The sequence below is a fragment of the Mus pahari genome, chromosome 8 (genome assembly GCF_900095145.1).
Source record: "Mus pahari chromosome 8, PAHARI_EIJ_v1.1, whole genome shotgun sequence".
Classification (NCBI taxonomy): Eukaryota; Metazoa; Chordata; class Mammalia; order Rodentia; family Muridae; genus Mus; species Mus pahari.
Genome location: NC_034597.1, coordinates 53,266,189 through 53,288,828, shown reverse-complemented (window position 1 = coordinate 53,288,828; position 22,640 = coordinate 53,266,189). Strand labels below are relative to the sequence as shown.

Genomic DNA, 22,640 nt, shown 5'->3' with positions numbered 1-22,640 from the left:
TTTACAGGTTCTCGAACATATTTCCATTGTTACTTTCAAAACCTTGTTTTGTGCTTTAGCTAAATTGTTTTTCTCAGGGCCTATTACAGTTGCTGGCTTCTAGAAGAAACATGCTGTTTTGGTTGTTCATGTTTGTGTTTTTACACTGGGATCTGAACAACTACAGTTATGACATTTGCAGTGTTTCTTCATCTTGATATATGATTTCATATTTGTTTGATATGTGTTCTATTCTTTGGTTGCTCTTGGATTCTTTTAGTCCTAGCAAAGGATATTACTGGGTAGAAAGCATTCCTGCTGTTTGAAGGTTGTGTTTATCACAAAGGAATGGAGATGTGCTAGAAAGAAAGAATGGAAGGGGTGACAGTAAAGATGTAGGAGGACCCTGTATCTACACCAAGGGCTTGGATCCTTAGGGGATGGAGGTAAGCTGAGAGGAGGGTCTCATGCAAATAGGCTGCATCAGGACAAGGGGTGCTGAGAAACTACATGGAGGACAAGAAGGATAATAAAGGTTGCCTATGCGAGTCCCAGCCACTGTGGCCACTGTGGGGCCCTGGTAGAGAGTGATTCTGTGGGCTGTCTGCAGTGTTTCTAAATCACCAAGGACACTGTCAATGCAATCTGTTTCATGCCACATCATGGCTGGCAATGAAACTATGGGGATGCAAGAAGGAAAATTCAGTTTAGCTCCACTTAGTCAGACTGGAGTCTGACACCAGGCCAGTTTATTTAGACATATTTAAGTATAGCATAATTTTGGAAAATAATTTCTTGGTAACAATTATCCCAATCCTATGTGTACAATAGTACTTAAGGCACGATTAAGCTTAAGAAAAAGTACATGTGACCTTTACCATGAAGATGGGATCTGTAGCTTAAGGGCCTAGGATCTGGTGTGGTCCCTGTCTGTGTAGAGGTCAGCAGAATATACACTACTTGTGACATCTTCCTTAACAATGGGGTCTATTGACTGAGAAATAAAGAGAAAGGGCTAGGGAGGGAGAGTCTAGAATAAACATTCTAGGGATTGGGTAAGGCCTGGCTCTACAGATAGCAAAGGTTACCAGGTCACTAACCACATCCATTCCTAGCCTTCTGGGTGGAAAACAGGTATTCATTCTCTCCACTGTGGAGACAACTCTTTGTGATGAACATTTCTGGTTTCTCCAATGCTGACCTGTGAGTGCATGTGCCTTCTATATCTATAAAGAAAGACCAGGCAGAAAAATGGGAGAAAAATGCAGGGCAATGGGGCTGAAGCATGGAAAGAAGGGTTCTTCAGGCTTGGAGTAGGAGGGACAGACAGGTAACACACAGACTTCAGAAGCATGTGCATGAACCTTGGGACAGGCTATGCTGCAGAAGCAAGGGAGGAACAGAGGGTGAGGTGGAATGAGGAGTCAAGAAGATCTATGGAGCGGGGTGCTTCAGCTGTAGAGAGCAGAAGGGAGCCGGATTAGGGGTGGGGGATGGGATTTTTAAGCTGTGAAAAATAACAAGTGCATCTGATGGAAGCAGCCAGTATAGAGAGTGCACTTGGGAGTGTCAAGAGAAGAGTGGAGCAGAACTGAGAACGGCTCAGCACCTGCTCTATGTGCTTTATGTGCAGCCTTGTCTGTGCTTCCTGAATTCAGGTTGGTCCCCAGTATGAGGAGGACTGGCTAGTCTCTCACTGGGTGAGGTGCTTGGTTTTCACATTAAGAATGAGAGGCCGTGGGACTCTCCAGCTTGCTCTGTACTTGTGTGCTTTAAAAACAGCATTTAGAAAGTACAGGGGAAAAAAAAAAAGAGAGAAAGTACAGGGGGAATTGGGGACATACTTTTCTTATAAAGTTCCTAAGTGATGTAGAATTCTGGATTAGTCATGGCTTTCAAGGCTCCTAGACATGGAGTTCAGTTTTTCAAAATACTAGGACCACATTATAACTTCCCAGAGGCTTCCTCCCCTTGCAAACCCGAAGTGCTGGGGACTATTTATGGATAGCATACATGTATACAGTCACCATACATCCTCGACATAGGGCCTACCAGAGACTCAGGACACCCATGATCTCACTGTTACAAATGACAGGGTTTTAACCATGAGAGAGGTTTTAATCTGAGCTCAGATGATGGGAAAACTCTCCAATACAATACAAATAGAAACTTAACAGCTGAAGATCACCTGTGGTTCTAGAAACTATGAATACCAATGACAGCAAAGAAAGGCCAAGGAGCATCTTCAGCCTGAGGTCCCCTGGAGGTATCCATGAGCATCTTCAGCCTGAGGTCCCCTGGAGGTATGCATGAGCATCTTCAGCCTGAGGTCCCCTGGAGGTATCCCTTCCACTGAGCAGCTTCTCTGAAAGGTTCCACTGTCTCCAAGGCAGTGACTCACAAGCCTTTGGGGAAGCTGTACTTAAAAGACATCAAAAGCCCTTAGGAGCTGAGGGTCAGGATGCCTTTCCATTCCATAGTTTTAAAAAGTATTTGAGGTAAAGGAGAGATGCAGGCGAGAGGAAGCAAATACTAATATGGAACAAGGCTCTAGAAGGAGAAGCACATGACAGATCTTTGCAGTAGTTTTGACTGCCTGTTTTGCATTCCCAGTCAATCTCAGAAGTTAAGAATGACACCTATTGTCCTCATCCCTGTCTGTGATCCAGCTCCAGGATTTCTCTTGTGTCACTCCCCTCCTCTAACATCAGTAACACACTATTGTCTGCCACCACTGGACTCTGCTTCAAAGTTTACCTGGCTGCTTCCAGAATCCCGTGTAACTCCTCTCAAGGGTCACTGGCTGACTAAACTATGTAAAGGCATGGAATCACAGACTCTGTCCTGGTGGACACACCCTCCCTTTCTGACTCAGTCTTTGTATATTTCACTTTTAACAGTTCTATGTTTTTCAGGATCTTCTATTTAAGCCCAGAGCCTTCTTCATGGTATACAAACTCTTGAACACTGAGCCTTGCCTAGTAAAACAAAACAAAACAAACAAATGAAAAAGCAAACATAATTTCCTTGTTCTAAAATCACAGAGCACATGTGGAAGTCAGGATAACTTGAGGGAGCTAATTCTCTTTCCACCAGAGGGAAGTCTGGGGTGAACTCAGGTCATCATGTCTGGCAAAGCAAGATGATCTGTCTATTTGTATTATATTGGTTTATTTTTCCCACCACATGAACTCAGATAAAAATCTCCCTCATGATTAGAATTCTGTCACTTGTGGCAGTGACATCACATGTGTGATGGGTCTCAGATATCATGAAGGAACACTTGGGCGGTTGGGTTGCCTTGATGGTGGATGACCTGCTGAATTATTTCCCAGAACTCCATGATATATGTATATGTATATCATGTTTGCTAGTTGCATGAAGTGCAGGAGACTTAATGTAACCAAGAGGGTAAAGCCATGTACTGAAGAAGATGGAGCAGCATCTGAGAGGGGCTTCCTGTCCTTCTGATCCACTGCTGCCCCTCTCTTCCCTAGCATTTCTATTTCACACAATAAATATTCAAGCTTCTGTCCAGTTGACTTCGTCTTACAGCTGAAAGCAACAGTAAGTATACAAAGGGCTCCAACTCTACTCCTCCCCCAGCATGGTTAACGATGTCCGGGCCCCACTCCTCTTTTACTTGTTCATGTGGAACCAATGCTAGACCTGAACTTCATGAGGAAGGAATCTGTCCTGCTTCCCTTCTTCAGAGACCGCCAGGCTGGGAGAAAGACCCGTCAGTCGGCATCAGCATGCAGGCCACCTGTGCTGTGGCCTTCCACACGGAGGCTGCTGGAACTACATGTTCATGGTAAAACAAAAACTAAGGGCTCAAACCCAAACCCAACCCTTCCTTATGAAAGCATGTGCTCCTGGGTGTCCCATGATTTACCCACCCGCTCCTTTACAGTCAGGGGTTTCATTCACTTACATTCCACCCTCATCCCTTTTTAGAAAAATCCCTTACTCTATGTACAACTGTCCTCATGTGTCAAAATGTCTGTAGGGAAAATTCACCCTCTAAGAGACTGACACTGTCTTTTCCTCCATGGCATGTGACACCAGTTACTGCCCTGCATTATTGTCACACTAATGTCCCATTACCCCGAGACGACTGAGTAGTGAGAGGATAATATCACATGCAGACTGCATGTATGTGTTTCCCTTACCAGTGAGGTTAAGTATCTTTTCATGTTCTTGCTTAACATTTGATTTTTTTGTTTTGTTTTGTTTTGTTTGCTTGTGTGTTTGCTATGTTAAATCAAAATCCTTGTCATTTAAAACCGGTGGTTGTTTTCCCTATAATTGTGGGTTTGGTATGTTCCTTTATCTTCAGGCTGTCAGTTTTGTGAAGATTTATTTTTATTTCTCATGTATGTGTGTGTCTTAGTTAGGTTTTCCATTGCTATGAGCAGACACCATGACCAAGGCAACTCTTATAAAGGATGGATGACATTTAATTGGGGCTGGCATACAGTTCAGAGGTTCAGTTCATTATCAAGGCAGAAGCATGGTAGCATCCAGGCAGGCATGGTGGTGGAGGGGCTGAGAGTTCTATATCTTGTTCTGAAGGCAAACAGGAGAAGACTGGCTCTTCCAGGCAGCTAGGATGAAGGTCTTAAAGCCCACCCCACAGTGACTCACTTCCTCCAACAAGGCCAAACCTACTCCAATAAGGCCACACTTACTCCAACAAGGCTATACATCCTACTAATAGCACTTCCTGGGCCAAGCATAACAGTGTGTGTGTTTGTGTGTGTGTGTGTGTGTGTGTGTGTGTGTGTGTATGTGTGTGTGTGTGTGTATGTGTGTGAGAGAGAGAGACAGGGAGAGAGAGAGAGACAGAGACAGAGAGATATTGAGATTGTGTGACATGTGTGGGAGTGTTCATGGTGGTTAGAAGAGGGCATTTGGATCCCTACGCTGGAGTTTAGGGGGTTCTGAGCTGCTGAACCTAGGTGCTGAAAGATAAACTGGGGTCCTCTAAAAGAGCACCAGGTGATCCTAACTGCTGGCCCATCTTTCCAGGCCCCATGATGTACCCCATGATGTACCTTTTAATGTAACTTAAGCTATCATTCATCATCACAAGTTTGGATATTGTATATAATGAAATCCACCCAGTTGCTTTGGTAGGGTAGTGTCCTGTCCTCATCAGAATGCTTCCATTCTCAGCACCTACAAATACACTCACTGCTCCTTCCTCTGACAGTCTTGACAGTTTACATTTAGCTCCCAACCCATCTGTTATTTATTCTCACACAGGAAGGGAGAACATTTCTAGTTTTAGTTTTATTCCTAGGGATAACTACTGAGTTTTGAGTGTTTTTTGCTCTCTCCAAAATCCATGTTGAAAGTGGTTCATCAAGTATTGGGAGGTGTAGTCTTGGGGCCACAGTGAGTTAAGAGGGGCCTTGAGATGTGTGCATCTGAAACCATTAATGTCGCCAGAGAGATGGTTCCATGGTTTAGAACACTTGTTCTTGTAGAGGATCCACGGTTAAGATTCCAGACCCCTACTTGGCAGCTCATGGCTACCAATCAATATCTTCTGATCTCTGAAGATGCCTGTCACACATGTGACATACATACATACATGCACACATACATGCATACATAATACATGCATACATATATACATAATACATGCATGCATGCATGCACGCATACATGCATACATAATACATACATACATAATACATGCATGCATACATACATAATACATGCATGCATACATTCATACATACATACATACACGCAGGCAAATCACTCAGACATGAAATGAAAAGATGTAATCTAAAACTATGTCTTCAAGTCTTATGGATTGTTCATCCCTTTCTGCTCTCTCCCCTTGAACCACATGAGGGGTGGCATTCATCCTCCTAAAAGATGCACCAATAAGGGACCATCTTGGAAACAGAAATAGCCCTCATTAGACACCATGTCACACCTCGGCCATGGTCTCCTTTCCTCCAGCGTTGTGAGGAATAAAACTGACTAAGGTAATAATAATCACATCGTGATCATTTTTTAATGCTTGAAATAACATTATACACATATGTATCTCTATCAAACTATTTGCTCTTTTTGTACCATTTTATACATTTAAAATTACTGTAAGTGTAAATCGTACACTTAAATATTTGAGTGTGCAACTCTATGTATAATTTTTTCCTTGCTGTGACAAGATACCTGAGCAAAACTACTGAAAGATTTATTTGTGATTTCAGAGGTTTTCATTCCTCATGGTGCGAGAAGATGGCACAGCAGAGCAACCCCCTCCCCCATGGCAACCAAATTTTGGGGGTTTGGAAGTAGCCAGTGAGCATCTGAACTTTCTTCTCCCTCTTTTATTCTACCTGGTTCTCCAGCAAAAATGGAGGGTGGGAGTGTTCTTCCTCATCAGTTAATTATCCCTGGTAAACCCTCATAGATGCAACCTAAGTGTGACAGACAACAACTGAACTGTTCCAGCACCTTTGATAATAGTAGCACTGTTCCTTCTGCTCATCCTAATTGTATGTGATCATTTCCATGGACACTTTAAATTTTGTGGTCAAATTAGCATTTCTAAGACTCCATTTCCAAGTGGTGAACTATATGGAAACAGGAGTTTTTTTTTGTTTGTTTTTTTTGTTTTTTTAAAGACATGCACTTTATGCTAAGATGTGTAGCAATATACGTTTAAGAATATTGGTTTTGCTTTGTTTTGTTTCTTTTCTATCAAGGGGAAGAAAACAATAAAATCTTCAGTGATGTTTAACAAATTTCTACGTTTTAGTATCTCTTACTTTGTTTCAACACCTCAGACCTTTCTCAATGATACTATGTTGTAACAAATGTGATTAAAATGACAAAACCAGTAAAGCATGTAGGTCTGAAAGCCTCCCTTGTTTCCCTGGTGCAGAGGGGAGGTAGGAAGGAAGGCTCTGCCCTGGTCTCATCAGCCCTGCAGGTTGGGCCTGACTTGGGAGAGTCTGTGGAATCTTCCTAGTGTGAACTTTTGGCTTCATGGTTTTCTATTAGTAGGGCACAGCCCAAGCCAAACTAAAAAGCCCTATGCCCCAAATCATCCCCTCTTGTTTATTATAATAACAGGAATAGGACCCTTGGGGACACAGAAGAAAGCACACAGAGTAAAGGAAACCAACCCCAGTGTCTGTTCCGCCATGAAGTCTGAAGAAAACTTGGTTCCATCAGGAACCAAGAGTAGAAAATTCCTTGGGGGAAAGGTGTCTAAGAAAATGGAGATGCATCTAAGGAAAGTATTTGGAAGGTTTAAACGATATTTTTCATTATGTCAACATAAATCAAGTGTTTCTATTTCTTTCATTCATTCTCCTCATTGTCTTCTTCCTCTTCCTTTTCCTCCTTCTCTTTCTTCTTCCTTCTCTTCTTTCCTCCTCCTCCTCCTTCTTGTATAAATAGGGTCTCCTTATGTAGCCCTGGTTGGGATGGAACTTGTTATATAGACCAGGCTAGACTCAACCTCAGAGGTCCACTAGCCTCTGGCTCTTGAATGCTGTGGTTAAAAGGATCAGCCAATATGCCTCTGCCCTTCTTTCTTCTTTCTACTGCACTCAAATGGAACCAACTAGAATATGAAACACATGGTGACCCTAAACTGACAAGGTGGTGACATTGTATTTTCACTAAGGATAGAGAACCTTGAATTCAGTTGACAAACTCATCAATCCCCTCCACCACCACACATACACATTTCTTTTTGAAGTAGGTTATAAATAGGCTACCTTTAGGGTTCTAGGGTTGAAGCATGTGTCACCAGGACAGACCCTTTGTCCATTTTTATCATTAATTTCCCCACTTCAACACATACACCATATTTATAAAGATAAGATAATTTAGGATAGGTAGTCCTTTAATTTTCCCTATAAGGAAACAGATCTTCTTGGGGGGAGGACATTGGTCATCCAGCTCTGTGGAACTAACCTGGGTGTGGCATGTAAATTCTCTTATTCTTAAAACCTCCCTCATCTTCAAAGTTGCAACAATTCAAGAAGTTGGCAAGTATTTTTAAAATTTACTTTTTTTCTTCCAGTATCAAAATTTCTTCCTAGAAACAAACTGTTAGACACAGGCAAAGGTGGGGTGCTTATCTCTAATCCACTGTAACACTCTGAAAAAGCTCTCGGAGGCTGAGGCAAAAGTATGATGAGTTCAAGGCCATCCTGGGCTATACAGCAATATCATTTTTTTCTAGAATTCGATAAATTGAATAAAGTGAACCAAGTAAAAATAATTGGACATAATTTACCCTGCTATGCTTTGCCTTTTCAACACAAGATGCGGTTTTTTCCGGGTAAAGAAATTATTTTACTGAGCTGTTCCTAGGCAAGCTCTCCCCTCTAACTCACAAGATGGCTGCAGAGGTTCCACAACACATATCTTTTCTGTTTCTCTTGTGCAAGGGACATCACAGTGAGCCGTTTGTAGTGGAAACATTAGCCTCATGATACCGGGTTTCCTGTGTATCTGGACATAGGAGACACCCTAGAGATCAGTTGTGTTTTCCCCCAGGGCCACTTCCAAAGCCTCCTGGTGTTTGGTTGCCACTGCTGTTGCTTGGTTACAGAACCGTGCTTCCTATCCAGGATTCTCCATCCTCCTTATGAGCATAAGCTTTGGGACTGAATTTTGGTTTATTCTCATCTTGGACTCCTTCCTCTCCAATAGGATTATCTTGACATAAATATGAGGAAAGTCGGCTGGAGCTTTTTATGACGCATCTCCCTGCACTTGGGTAGGGACACTTAAGAAGAGATAACCTCTTGGCTTAGAATTGTTGTCTAGGGGCAAGGCCAGTTGCTACTGTTTAGTGGGTAGAGGGGACACAGCTCAAGGACCAAGTACAAAACACAAAGTTGGTGTGCTGCGGATGACCTCACAGATGGATGGAAGGAACCATGGGCATTGATTGACAACACCTCGGAACCCCAGCATTAATCACTATGGAGCTACCTTCAGACTTCATATAATGTGGGCCAATAAATTCTTGTCCATTACATTCGTTTGTTATCCTTTCTTACTAAAAAAGGAAGTGTTTTTTGCTGTGGTGTGATCTCCTGGCCTACGGTGTGAAGCCCCATTGGTTTATCTTTTACAGTGCATTCAACATTCTAACTGGTCCCTGAACACTCACCATGGGAATGTGGTGTGTGATTGGCTACAGCCTGGATGACCCAAATCTCTTTCTTCTACTACTTGGGTTGGCTTACCTTATCTGAGCCTGTGGGCTGACCATGGAAGGTGAAGAATATTCACTAAGCAATGAGAACATAGGTTCCATAAAACACTGAAGTAGATACTGAAGCAAAAATACTGGATGTGCAATATTTTGTGTTTTTTTGAATAAACCCTTCTTCTAGTGTTTCAGACTGGGTACACAACAGGTGTTCATGTTGTACTTGGTCTGATGGTCCTGCAAAGGCAACTCTGCCAATGCTTTAGACCAAGGACAGACATGTCAATACCCCATGAAGCCTTTCCCTGAGGGTCTTTGATCTCCAGCTTTGGGCTGTAAGCCATTTTGAGATCACCCCAAACACAAATGTGACCCATGGCTGGGCAGATGAAGCATTACTTTGCTGGAAGAGCCCCCAGGTGATCTTTTGGTAGGCAGAGTCACCCCTCATGCCCTGGGGTTCTGGTCTTCATCTCATACCCTTCTTGAAGTTCAGCTGTCTGTGGCTCTCAAGGTCAGTGTGGTAAGTAGAAGAGGCTCAGGTCCTCTGTCAGTGATTCCTGTCCTGTTGAGTGGGATTCCGTTTGTCAGGAGAGTTTTGTGGTCAGCTTTTTAAGAGCAGAAGGGTTAGTTCATGAAGCTCTGAGGCTGGCATGCTTTGTGTAAACAAAGCTATTCCTGCTTCATCCACCAAATGCGCATCAACATCTGAAGATTTAAAAAGTAAATACACAACTTGGAAGAATTTCTGTATTTCTGCATATGAACTTAAGTAACTTTATGGCAAGATAAACTAATCAGTATTAAACTGCTTCTCTCCAAAGTCATTTCCTCTGTGGCTTCACAGACTAGCATTTTTACCTGGATATAATTTGCATGAACAGACTTGTTTTTGCTTAAGAAAGCTTCTTTATTAATTCAGATTGGTTTTTGGAGGGGAAGGAAACACTGAGAATTCTAAGAGCCATTGCTGGGGAGGCAGGAGGATTACTCAGGGCCCACTATCCCATATCCCTTACTGATCACCTTTCTGTACTGACAGGACCACCCCAGTGGCACTTCCATCCAGAGAGCTTCCAGAACTGACCCCACACTACACACCCTCCATCTGCCTGCCCCTCTAGTTTCCCCAGGAGTCCCCTCTCCCCGTGCTGTGCCCTTGCCTCTGCTGTGCTGCATCACTGGATTCACCAAGTTTACCTTGCAAGAAGAAAGCAGAAAAAGAAACTCTGTGATAGCTCTCCTCACTATTCCCTTCAAATGTCTTCAAAAGCAAGCAAACAAGCAAGCAAGCAAACAACACAAAACCCCACAAAACAAACAAAACCCACCGATGGCTGCCCTCTAGAAAGATGAAAATCACCGATTCTTTCCCACTTCTTAAGGGAGACAGCCATGTTGGATGTAATTAAAGATGGGTATTTGTGCAGCTGTCCTGAGGTTCCTGCCCCATCAAAGGATTGACTTTGGACCTTGTTGCCAGAGTCCTTCCACACAAAATGGTCAAGCTCCTCATCTGGGCAGTGCCAGGCTTGGGTTTCATGGTGACTCGACCTCGATGTCATTTCCGCATCTGGGATGTCAGTACCCGTAGGGAACCAAGCAACCAGGGCTGCACTTTGAGATGCTTTGGTAGTTCATGTAGTTTGTTCTGGGGTTTGCAATGCTTTGAAAGCTAGTTCAAGGTGTTTCTGAAAATGCCCTCAGGGAAATGAGAAGAGCCCATCACTGTCCTTTGTGAGACTGGTTGGAGCTCTGGGCATGTTAATGACTTGGTGAGGTTTTATCACTACAGACCCCGGCCTTCACTGCCTTAAGGGGTCCTTTGCTGGCATCCTTCAGGGAGGAAGGGGGCGGGGTATCTGGGGATAGATACATCCGCACAAAGCAGCGTTTCCACCACCAAAGCCGGGAGAAGCGGAAGAACCAGCGCTCAGCATCTGGCTCAGGTTCAAGTGCTCACAGAGCAGGCTCCAGGCAGCTTTGGGTCATTCTGAGCCCATTCTGCCTGGCAGTGAATGCAGGGGCAAGCGCGGGTCACCACCTGCGGGCCGGGGGGCGGGGCGGACCACACAAGCTGAGGGACGTGGAGGGCAGGGAAAAGCCTAGAGTTAGAAAAAATGTGACCCCGCGACCTCGAACGCCGCCAGGCTCCTTTGCCTGCGCTCCACCTGCTCCTCAGCGCCCAGCTGCTAGCCGGCCATGGCCAGCCCTGCGCCGTTAGTGGCTTCCATCAGCCACCAAATGGTGGCTCTGCAGACCCTGCAGCTACTACAGCAGGAGTGGGGATGGGGTGACGGTCCTAGCGCCCCAGGGAGCCCGCGCGGCCCGGACCACGTGCCCATCGCCCAGGCTCGTCGCTCAGGCCAGCTGCGGACCCGGAGGGGGCTGGGACGCGGGAGCACCGGAGCCCGGGGTTCCCCCGAGGCAGGCGGGCTGCGGGGCGCAGAAGGGGGCGCCGAGCTGCTGCCCTTCCCCCGGGACCGCGGGCCCTGTACCTTGGCGCGGATGGCGATGCGTAGCGCTCTGGCTCGCGTAGTGGACTCGACCTCGGAGCTGGTCAGCGTAGAGCAGACGCTCCTTGGGCCTCTCCAGCAGGAGCGGCCCTTCCCGGTCCACCTGAAGGTGAGTCTCCCTGCCTTCCTTTCTGGGTTGCAGTGCCTGGATGAAGTGAATTGGGCCACTGGAGTCCAAGCAGGGTGTGGTCAACCTGCTGTGGGCGGGGAAGGGGATCGGGAGCAAAGGGAGACACACACTGAGAAATGAGTATGTGGGACAGAACTTGTGAACTAATTACCTGGGGTCTGCCAAACTGTGGAACTAGACCTGGACCTGTGTGTGTGTGTGTGTGTGTGTGTGTGTGTGTGTGTGTGTGCGCGCGCGCGCGCGCGCCAGGGGTGGGGGGACAGAAGTCTGTGCATCAGGTGCGGTGTGGAGGGGAAAACCTTGTCAAGACCCACCTGTCACAGGAGTCATTTTTCTACATGTGGAGGAAGTCAGCTCCTCCAAGCTTACAATCTTCCTTTAAAGCTTTGAATACATCCCAAGTCCCCAGCTTCATGTATTATGACAATATCATGTACTTTTAAAGTTGCTTCACACTTGTGAATCACAATTCTTTTGCATGACTCCAGTTCCCCACAGAGCACAGAGATCCAACAGAATCAACTCAAATCCTCATAAAGTGGGCTGGGGGCAGGTGGTCCCAGGTGGTGACAAGCTTGCTAATAGTAGCAGACTCCTGCTGGACCAGCCAGCTTGCAGCAGAACTGGGAAGAGACCTGAGGTAGGTTAGGAGGCTAGGGTTTGGGGGTTCAGTCTTGAACTTGCCATTAACTAATGTAATAATTGACTGTGCTAGTTAGATTTTATTGACTTGATACAGCTAGAGTCATCAAAGAAGAGAAAACTTCAATTTAAAAAAAAAAATGCCAGCGTCGAATGGCCTGTAGGCCAGTCTGTGGGGGCATTTTCTTGATTAATGATTGATACAAGAGAGTAGAGGAGAGACCCTACAACCCACCGGGCAGTGCCACCCCTGGGCAGCTGGTCCTGGGCTGTATAAGAAAGCTAGCTGAACAAGCCATAGGGTGCAAGCCAGTGACCATGGCTCCTCCATGCCCCCTGCTCCAGTTCCTGCCTCCAGTTCCTGCCCTGACTTCTTCATGAAGAGCTAGCTACAAACTGTAAATGGAAATAAGCCCTTTCCTCCTCAAGTTACTTTTGGTCACTGGGTTTATCATAGCAATAGAAAGCGAACTAAGTCGTTGTATTAGGGCCACAACTTTTTGAGACCTTCTGGCTCTCAGGTTGTGGCCATGAGCGCCATCTCATCCGTGTACTTGGGTGTCTGGAGGAGGTGGGGGGGTTGAGGAGAGTTTGCTGCATTCCTTAAGCGTTGGTGTTGTTCTTACTTCACAAGCCAGCGTTGGGAAAGCATGCACTGTATTGAGTTGTATCCTACGGTGTGAAAAATTTCAAATCGAATGTCACCAAGCAATGTCTGAGGCGTCTCTCTTCTTCTTTTTTCCCTCCCAAGAAACTATTTAAAATCTGCCAATGTATGACATTATTGGTTGTGAGTTACATACTGATTTCATTGATTTTAAGATATGAGAAGAATATGTGTCTAATGAGATTTCAAGTACCGGGTAGTATTAGAAACATGTTAGACATGTATGTGTGTATTAGTTGCTTTGGGGTCACTAAGACCCAAAGCCTCACAGAAACAAAGGAGGAGGAGTTTATTTTGGTCTAGCTTTCATGTCTTTTACTCTCTCATGGCACTGGGGAGTGGGTCTAGGGCCCCAGTCATGCCAGGCAAAGCACTCCCCACGGGATTATTTCCCCGTGACAGATACATTTTTGACTGGCAGTTACAGAGATTTTAGTCCATCCTCTGTGTGTGTGTGGGGGGGGGCGGGCATGGTGGCACTGCTCCTTGGTGGTCAACCATCATGGAGACTAGGACGCAGGGAAGGACACGGGCCAATGAGGGCTAGGCCTGGCCTTTAATCGTCAAAGGATCTCCTCCATCAGACAGGCCCACCCTCTAAAAGCCATACAGCCCCATAGAGCCTTTTGTTGGAGAGCTTTCAAAACAGGAGCTGTGGGTACTTCCTAGATTCAAGCCATGGCGGTGTGATGCAAACAGGCTAGGCTGGCAACTAGAGACAAGCTTCGGTTTTGCCGGAGGTAATCGTTGAAGGCTGTTTGAGGGAAGCCACCTTTTCTTTCTTTTCCTTCCTTCCTTCCTTCCTTCCTTCCTTCCTTCCTTCCTTCCTTCCTTCCTTCCCTCCCTCCCTCTCTCCCTCCTTCCCTCCCTCCCTCTCTCCCCCCTTCCCTCCCTTCTTCCTTTCTTTTCTTTCAATGACTATTGGCTTTCCACATAAGGAGGCCTGTGTGATTCAGACCACAAGCACTGACTGTTGGCGGGCAGCTGCAAGGAGCTCCGTTGGGAAGAAGGGCAGAAGTGATTCTGGACACTTGAGGGTTGGCAGGTTAGACCTGAGTGACATTCTATAACCGTAGAGTAGGAGGCAGGTCAGCCCCAGACGGCGGCTGGGTTTTTGCGCGAGCCAGGTCAGCGCTGATATTCTGAGGCTGCCTGAACAAGAACCTGAGGCTGCCGCTGGCACCAAGGCTGTGGTGTTTTGTTCAGTGTAGTAGTTGTCCCTGCTTGCTAAGCCTTTAGACATTTCTAGTTGATGTTAGGCATCTACTGGAAAAATTGAGGCCAGTGGACCCAAATATCTTCCTTCCTCCCCCACTGTGTGTGTGGGGGGGGCGAGGGGAGGGAAATGGGGAGGGGGCAGGGGAGCAAGCCTGTGTGTGTGCTCCTGTGCAGGTACACACGGAGATCACAGGTCATTGTTTGGTGTCTTCCTCAGTTGCTCTCCATCTTAGGTTATGAGTTAGGGCCTCTCGGCAAACCTGTCTCACCAGCTCACTGGTTTGGCCAAGTTGGCTGACTGCTAAGCCGCTGGGATCTTCTCTTCCCTGCTTCCTCCATGCTAGGATTGTAGTGTTCACCTCCATGCTGGGATTAGAGGGCTGTCACTGTTCACCTGGTTTGCTTTTGTTTTCTTATTTGTTCTGTAACATGGACGCTGAGGCTCTGCACTTGGGTTCTCATGCTTGCCCAGAAAGCACTGAACCGATGGAGCCCTCTCCTCACCCTGAGCCCTCTCCTCACCCTGAGCCCTCTCCTCACTCTGAGTCCTCTCCTCAGTCTTCCACCCATCTTTCTTATCATCTCATTTCCCGCCCATGAGTTCTTTCTTGTACCGATGAAGCAAATCCTTGCCTGTCCCTAGTTATGCTTTCAAAAAAGAGTACTCAGCCCCACTGTAGACGCTCTGTATTTTCCTAGCCATGCATTATAATTAAGTTTAACTTATAAATTAAGTAAGAGATTAACTATGATAACCAAATATAAACTAGAAGAGTTAATAACAATTCTCAGTGATAAGTTGTGTAAATAATCCCCCTCTCTAATCTTATCACACTGTATTCACCCTGTGATGATCTGGGACCAGTCAATGGCTGTGTATGGTAAGGTGAATGACAGAGGCCTTAGGAATTAGCCTTAGGCACTGTCTGAGTCAGGGTTTCTATTCCTGCACAAACATCATGACCAAGAAGCAAGTTGGGGAGGAAAGGGTTTATTCAGCTTACACTTCCACACTGCTGTTCATCACCAAAAGAAGTCAGGACTGGAACTCAAGCAGGTCAGGAAGCAGGAGCTGATGCAGAAGCCATGGAGGGATGTTACTGGCTTGCTTCCCCTGGCTTGCTCAGCCTGCTCTCTTATAGAACCAAGACTACCAGCCCAGGAATGGCACCACCCGAAATGGGACCTTCCCTCTTGATCACTAATTGAGAAAATGCCCCACAGCTGGATCTCAGCTGTGAGGCACTTCCCCAGCTGAAGCTCCTTTCTCTGTGATAACTCCAGCTTGTGTCAAGTTGACTCACAAAACCAGCCAGTACAGGCACCTACATAAGGGCCTCTTGAACACAAACGCTGTTAATATAGTAACAACATTGGCTAAAGAGTAACTAATAGGTTGGAAGAATAGCCAAGTTAGAACCTGGGCAAGGGGCTGATTAATATCCTGGACCAGGTGCAAAGGGACATTGCAAGAGTGCATCACAGTACTCAGAACTGGACCCACTTTAAAATGTATATATTGGGCTGGAGAGATGGCTCAGAGGTTAAGAGCACTGATTACTCTTCAGAAGGTCCTGAGTTCAAATCCCAGCAACCACATGGTGGCTCACAACCATCTGTAATAAGATCAGATGCCTTCTTCTGGTGTGTCTGAAGACAGCTACAGTGTACTCACATATCATAAATAAAATGGATACATTGTTTAATTCTGGAAATCTCCCTAAAATATTTTTAACCTGTTGTTGATAGTATATAACTAAATGGGAAGTGGAGGGGGGGGCAGTCTTGTGTTTCCTTCCATCCCTCTGCCAGAATTCCTCAGTTTATAGAAACACCCAGGGCTATGTCACCTCCCCGTTCCTTTTGAGTCATGTTCCGTTTCTTGTTTTTCCAGCAGTTTTCTGATGCATAGCTGTTACTTTCTGGAACTGTGCAGAATGCTCATTAAAAGAGGGGTCTCGACCTTCTTCTCAATGCCAGCCTGTGTCTCACCTGTACGGGACGGATGAATTTCAGGGACCAGAGGACAGTCTGCGCTATTGGAAGTGAGAGGACCAGGGTTAGCCAGAACCTAGAGATTTTGCTTGGCTTGCCGTTTGGAGGAGAGGGTTATCTCTATTTGGCTTCTAGAATACTGATGACACAGTTTAGATGAGAGAGGGCTGCAGTCCTCTGGGGACTGGCGATGCTGACTTGGCTTCGTTAGTACGGCTAAGTTGGAGGGTTTGGAAGGACTCTCCCTATCCATCACAAGGTGTGTTTGCTGTACAGTATGAGTTCAGGAGGCGTGGTGCTCATGGAAATGAGATGTATGTGAGAAGTTCAATGCCAGGCCTCTTTGATGGTGTTACTTGACACACAAGGTAGGAATTGACTTAAGCCAAAGCCAAGGGTGAGTTGGCAGTACTGGGGACTTTTATATTTTGGGTGGATAAACCAAGCAGCAGACCAGGCCAAGGTGTTCCACGTGGGAGAGGTTTATTAGGCGGGAATGGGGGGTGGTGGTGAAGTGAGTAGAAGGGTAGGGTAGAGAAGAGGAGAGAGAGAGAGAGAGAGAGAGAGAGAGAGAGAGAGAGAGAGAGAGGAGGGGTTGGCTTCCTCTCTTATACAGAAAGTGATGTCACACCAGTGAGGGCAGGCACTGAGCCAAGTGGATTGTGGGATAGAAGGTTGTTGTCTTGGCAATGCAGGTCAAGGATCACATGGCTAGGCGGTGCTTGATGTATCCTGGTGCTAACAGGGACTGTGCCGTGGTGACAACCCAGCAGAACCACCTAGTCCCAGGAGCCTTTAGAATCATATCTACACTTCCTCCTCCAGGCCCTTGGGTGAGTTCTTTCATGTTCCTGTGCTCCAGCATCTTCTCTAAAGAGGCTGTATCACCGAGAGGGTAGGTGACTCATCTGTCTTGGTGACTTTCCTAAGTAAGTTGTTACTGTTGCTATCAACAAGCTGAACTCATAAACCACTATTTTTTTTTTTTTTTACATCTATGAATGACTCTGGCTTATGAACTGTTTCTGTTTCCAGAGTTGTTGATAAACACACGGTTAGAACAGATAACGAACTGGATTTCCAAGAAGTGTCCCCTACATAGATGTCAGCTTGGCTTTATGCCTTGACTTCATTAGGACTACTGCTATGTGTCATTGTCCATTGGGTTATTGATCAACCCATCTGAGGATTTAGGAAGAGGGGTGGTATGAGGTGTGAAGGCAGACACATCTTCATCTCAACAGCAAAGGACACTTTTTTCTCTATTAAGCATTTTTTTCCAATTAAATAACCTATATTTAGTATTCTCTTTGAACATTTAGAAAATTTACAACATACTAAAAACAAAAACAAAAATAAAAAATCATGCAGTGAGTTTCTTTATGGTGGAAGGATGATGTTTACAAATTCCGAGTCTTGTTAAAGTTGGCCCAGGTAACTAGTTTGGAAAATATTTGTTACAGGAAGAAACAGGCTTAGGCAACTGCAGGGCTTTGAGAGCCAAGACATGATTGGAGTTAATGTGATTTGTCCTGATTATATCACAGGCCAGGTCATGTGGGTATTATGAACTAAAATAAAGGCCCTACTTGGGAGTCTGTGGCGGATAGAGCCACAGCTGTGCATAGCCATGCACTGTATCTCATTCAGGCTGCTGTAGTCTATAGACTGGGTGTGTAGGTCAGCTCAGCTGCTGTAACAAAATGGCTTCCACAGTACACATTTCATTTCCTCAGTCTTCAGAGGCTGGAAGCCTCAAGTCAAGGTAATGACAAATTCAGTTTCTGTGAGGGTTTTCTGTCTGGCTTCCAGAAGCACCTCTCAGGGTCCTCAAATTGTCTTTGTGTATTTCACTGGGAGGAGAGTGAACGAGTATAGGAGAGAAGGAGGGAGAGAGGGAGAGGAGAGGGAGAGGAGAGGGAGAGATAGATAAGTAGATAGATAAATAGATAGGCACGTAGGTAGGTAGGTAGATAGATAGATAGATAAATACACAGACAGATAGATAGATAGAACTTCTAGAGCATCTTAAATGAAAGGGTTGGGGCTGTAGTTCTGTTGATAGAGTATCTACCTAGACTATATGAAACCCTAGGTTCAATCCTTAGCCCTGTGTAAAACAAGACACATGGTAGTGCATTTGGGAGATGGAGGCAGGGTGAATAGAAATTCAAGGTCATCCTTGACTGCATACTGAGTTTGAGGCTTCATGAACTCCCCTCACCTGTGTGTGTGTGTGTGTGTGTGTGTGTGTGTGTGTGTGTGTGTGTGTGTGTTACCTCATTCTTGTGATTCTTGTGATTCTTGTGACCATTTTTTTCCCTTAATTTCCTTCCCATGGGCCTTGTGTTGCAATTAGTCACACTGTAGGTAGAGCTTCAACATAGGAAGTTCAAGGTATCCAGTCTGCCATGCCTTGTGGCCTTCTCTGAAGACCATTTTATAGGGTAGCCCAAAGCACTGAGCATTCGCTAAACACAGAAAATCACTATCAAGCTAATAATACCAGCAGAAATGGGACAGACATTTGTTCCTAAAGGTAACATAGACGTGTCCAGGACACCAGAAGGAAACAAATCCGGAACTGCTGAAAAGGTGGCCAAGACAGTTTTGAAGTGATCCTAGGTCTCATCAGTCTTCAGGAACTAAAAGTGTTTAGTTTCCAAGAGCTATGTCCTGAAGAAGCTGCACAGAGCCTAGCTGAGATCAGCTTTCAGAGACAGAACTTCCCGCCAAGGCTCACTAAACTTTCCTGTGAACTCCATCATTTCAATAAGCTCCTTGTGGTAAGGATTGCTCTGCCAAACTCTTGCTGAGTGTCTCCTGTTCTAGGTGAGACCCGCAGCCTCCACACTGCTGACCCTGGCCTCACTCCCATATTCATGTTCTTTGCACACAGTAAGTTTAGAGAAGGGGCTGGGGTTTTTCCTCTGTATATCAGGGCCTCGGGAAAAGCTTTGGGTTGATCTGTCCCTCAACAAAGACCTCTGGCATTGACCTTTGGCCATAGTATGCCTTCACACACATACCTGTGTATACGCTCACATATTATGAGCGTCATTGCTGAAGAAGTAAAAATTCATGGCTGTCAGTAGCCACAGGTAGGGGGCTGCTTGTTACTAGAGACACAATTTTGCTTTTGTGGTCCAATGTCTAGTTTATTTATAGTTTTATAATAGTTTATGATGGAAATAAAGTCGTTACATAAAAGCTTTGTGAAATGAAATTTTGGTGAAAGAGGCCAGAAAGGCTTTAAGTCAGACCTCTGCTTGGGTATTGGACAGGAACTCCATAGGGTTTGGTTGGCATGAGCACATCTGAGTCTTGTTTGTACTCACCGAAAAGGTACTTTTCTGTCCCACTGAAAATGGCACCATTCCCAAAGCCTAAGCATGAGGGTCCTTCATTATGACCCTACAAGTAAAAATGCTTAGTGTCCTGTGGATGCTGGACTTTTCATGGTGAGTGGTACCTATTCAGGTCCTCCACTGGGTTTTTCATATAGTGGCCTTGGGCTCAAGGCCCTGAACTCATAGTTACAAGTCAGATGTCGATGAGCCAGGTGAGGTTGGGAAAGTTCCCACGTCTCCACAGTCTTCCTCTAACAACACCATTCCCATTTCACTGATGTATTTGCTGTTGAGAATCCAATGGGCCTGGGGTCATGTCTGTTGTTAGCCCTGCCCTGGGCAGATGTTTAAGGGCAAGGTATTCCCCAAGAAACCCAGGAAGGGCTTATTATTTTCTCCTTTCTCTGCCTCTGCCTCCATGTATATCTCTGTGTGTATCTGTTTCTGAATCGCAGCTCCCTCACCAGTTTTCTTTGCCAGCCTCTGTGCCTTTCTTCCTGTCTTCCCTGCTCTCTATAGATACTGTTAGGAAGGGATGTAGGGTAAAATGGAGAGAAAGATGCTAGTGAGGCCACTGGAACTGTAGAGCTTGGGGTGTGACCGTTTTGAAAAGAGTGAACTTAACTCTCATCAGTAAGTTGCCAACCAAATTTATGCAAACCTGTGAGTGACTTTGGAAGTGTCATGGCAAGTAAAAAAAAAAAAAAACAGCCTCTGGGGCTGGAGGTGACAGCTCAGTGGTAGAGTGCTTACTCTGTACATATGAGGACCTCACTTCCAGACCATGCAACAACTCGTATGTATCTGAAGTTCCATCCTGGGAGGCAGTGACAGGTGACTCCGTGGGGGCTTTCCACCCAGCTAGGCTAAGTTAACAATGAGCTCCAGGATCAGTGAGAGGCCTTGTCCCAAAAAGGAACTTGGTGTGGGTGGGGGGAGGGGTGGTGGAGAGGTAGCTCAGAGGTTAAGAGCACTAGCTGCCCTTCCAGGGAACTTGAGTTTGATCTTCATCACCCACAGGGTCACACAACCATCTATAACTCCAGTTCCAGGGGATCTGACAACCTCTTCTGGCCTGCAGGCATGTGGCACACAGGCATATATGCAGACAAAATATCTGTAAAATATAATTTTGTTTTAAAGATAGAGGGCTAGTGAAATGGTTTAGTCAGGAAACTGCTGCACAAGCATGAAGAAGACCTGAGTCCTGACCTCCAGAATCCAAGGAAAAGCCAGGTAGGATGGCGTGTGCCTGTAAGCCCCAGCACTTGGCTGTGTAGAGACAGGTGGATGCCTGACTCCTTCGGCCTGCCAGTCTTGCTAAATTGATGGGCTTCATGTTTATTGAGAGACCTTGTTCCTCAAAGTAAAGTTGCAGAATAATTGAAGGAATGCATCTGATGTCAACCTCTGGCCACCACATACACACTAACAAATATATAACACACACACAACATCCATAACACACACACACACACACACACACACTACACACACAGTGCACACACACACACACACACCACACACACACACACACACACACACACACACACACACACACTGATTGAGGAAGACACCCAACATCGATCTCTATCCTCCATACACATCTGCACACAGATGAACATGTACCCACACCCTCTTGTAGACTATTTAAGCATTGTCTGCATTTAAGAGCCTGTGACATCACACTGTATTTCTGGATTTGTTGCCCATCAATGTTGCTCTCAGAAAACAAGCCCCGAAGCTATCTCGTGCTGACATATGTCTACTGTCTTTAAGTGTTCAGTTCTGAAAGAAGTGTTTATTTTCAGTCAGATTCTGAAAAGGGCTTTTCTTCCCCCTTTTATTGGCATTGCAGTTACAAAGAACTTGAAACCATACTCCTTTTAATGTTTTTAAAAATACCGTTCAGACATTCCAGACATATGCATTATGATACAAGAAAGTCCCAGGGTAGCGGTGTCCCTAAGAGACCCCCTCCATACTTCATACTGAATGAGAACACAGAGCTAATCAGGAAGGGAGGATACCCCTGGGTAGGCCACTGATTAGCAGGGGTGGCTTTATACAGTATAGACAGTTCTCCAAATCAGCTATTATTGATTATATATCCCAGATAAGAAAAGGAATTTTCCATAGATACAATGGATTGTCTATGGTGACCAATCAAAAGGCAGAACCAGGGAGTTGATGGTGACTGCGTTGCTCTTGAGAGAATGGGCTCTGGCTGCTCAGAGGGAGATCCATCCTGATATCTACAAAGGCCACACTGAGCGACATATTCTCAAGTATGGGAATTAGGATGTTATCATCTTTGGAGAAAGCTACTGTTTTATAGAACAGAGTTCTGCTAAAAATAGAAAAAATACAGTTGTTTTAAAAATTGTGTTATATGGAGAGATGGTCTAGTGGGTAAAAATTGTTTGGCATGCAGGCCTGATGATTTGAGTTTAAACCTTAGAACCCATGATGGAAGGAGAAATTGGACTACCAAAAGTTGCTCTCCCTTTGACCTCCACGTGTAGTCTGTGGAATGTGTACACAAGTGAGTACAGATTAGTGTGCATACGCATACACATCATACATACAATAGTGATAAATAAATGAAACTGTAATCTAGTTCAAGTAATTTCAGTGTAAGAGCATTGGTTTCTCTGGTATATCTGCCTGAATTTTTAGCATCAACATGTGGGGCATGTGGTAGAAAGGACTAACCCAGCTTTGTAGGGACCCTGGACTGGGTCCAGGAACCCTGGTTAGGAACTGTGGGAGAATGTAGAAAAGTTAAAAGTTCAGTGTAAGAGCATTGGTTTCTCTGGTATATCTGCCTCCTCCTCCTCCTCCTTCTTCTTCTTCTTCTTCTTCTTCTTCTTCTTCTTCTTCTTCTTCTTCTTCTTCTTCTTCTTCTTCTTCTTCTTCTTCTTCTTCTTCTTCCCTC

At 45.3% G+C, this 22,640-nt stretch overlaps 1 protein-coding gene across 1 annotated transcript in view; it reads left to right on the top strand.

Moving 5' to 3' along the window:
• The first annotated feature begins 11,277 nt into the window (after positions 1-11,277).
• The window catches only part of Dleu7 (deleted in lymphocytic leukemia 7), a 13,230-nt gene continuing 1,867 nt past the window's right edge, over positions 11,278-22,640 (top strand). The window contains exon 1 of the mRNA XM_021204076.2: positions 11,278-11,809. Within this exon, the coding sequence (XP_021059735.1) occupies positions 11,387-11,809 (423 nt within the window). The 5' untranslated portion in view covers positions 11,278-11,386. The remainder of the gene's footprint in view (positions 11,810-22,640) is intronic.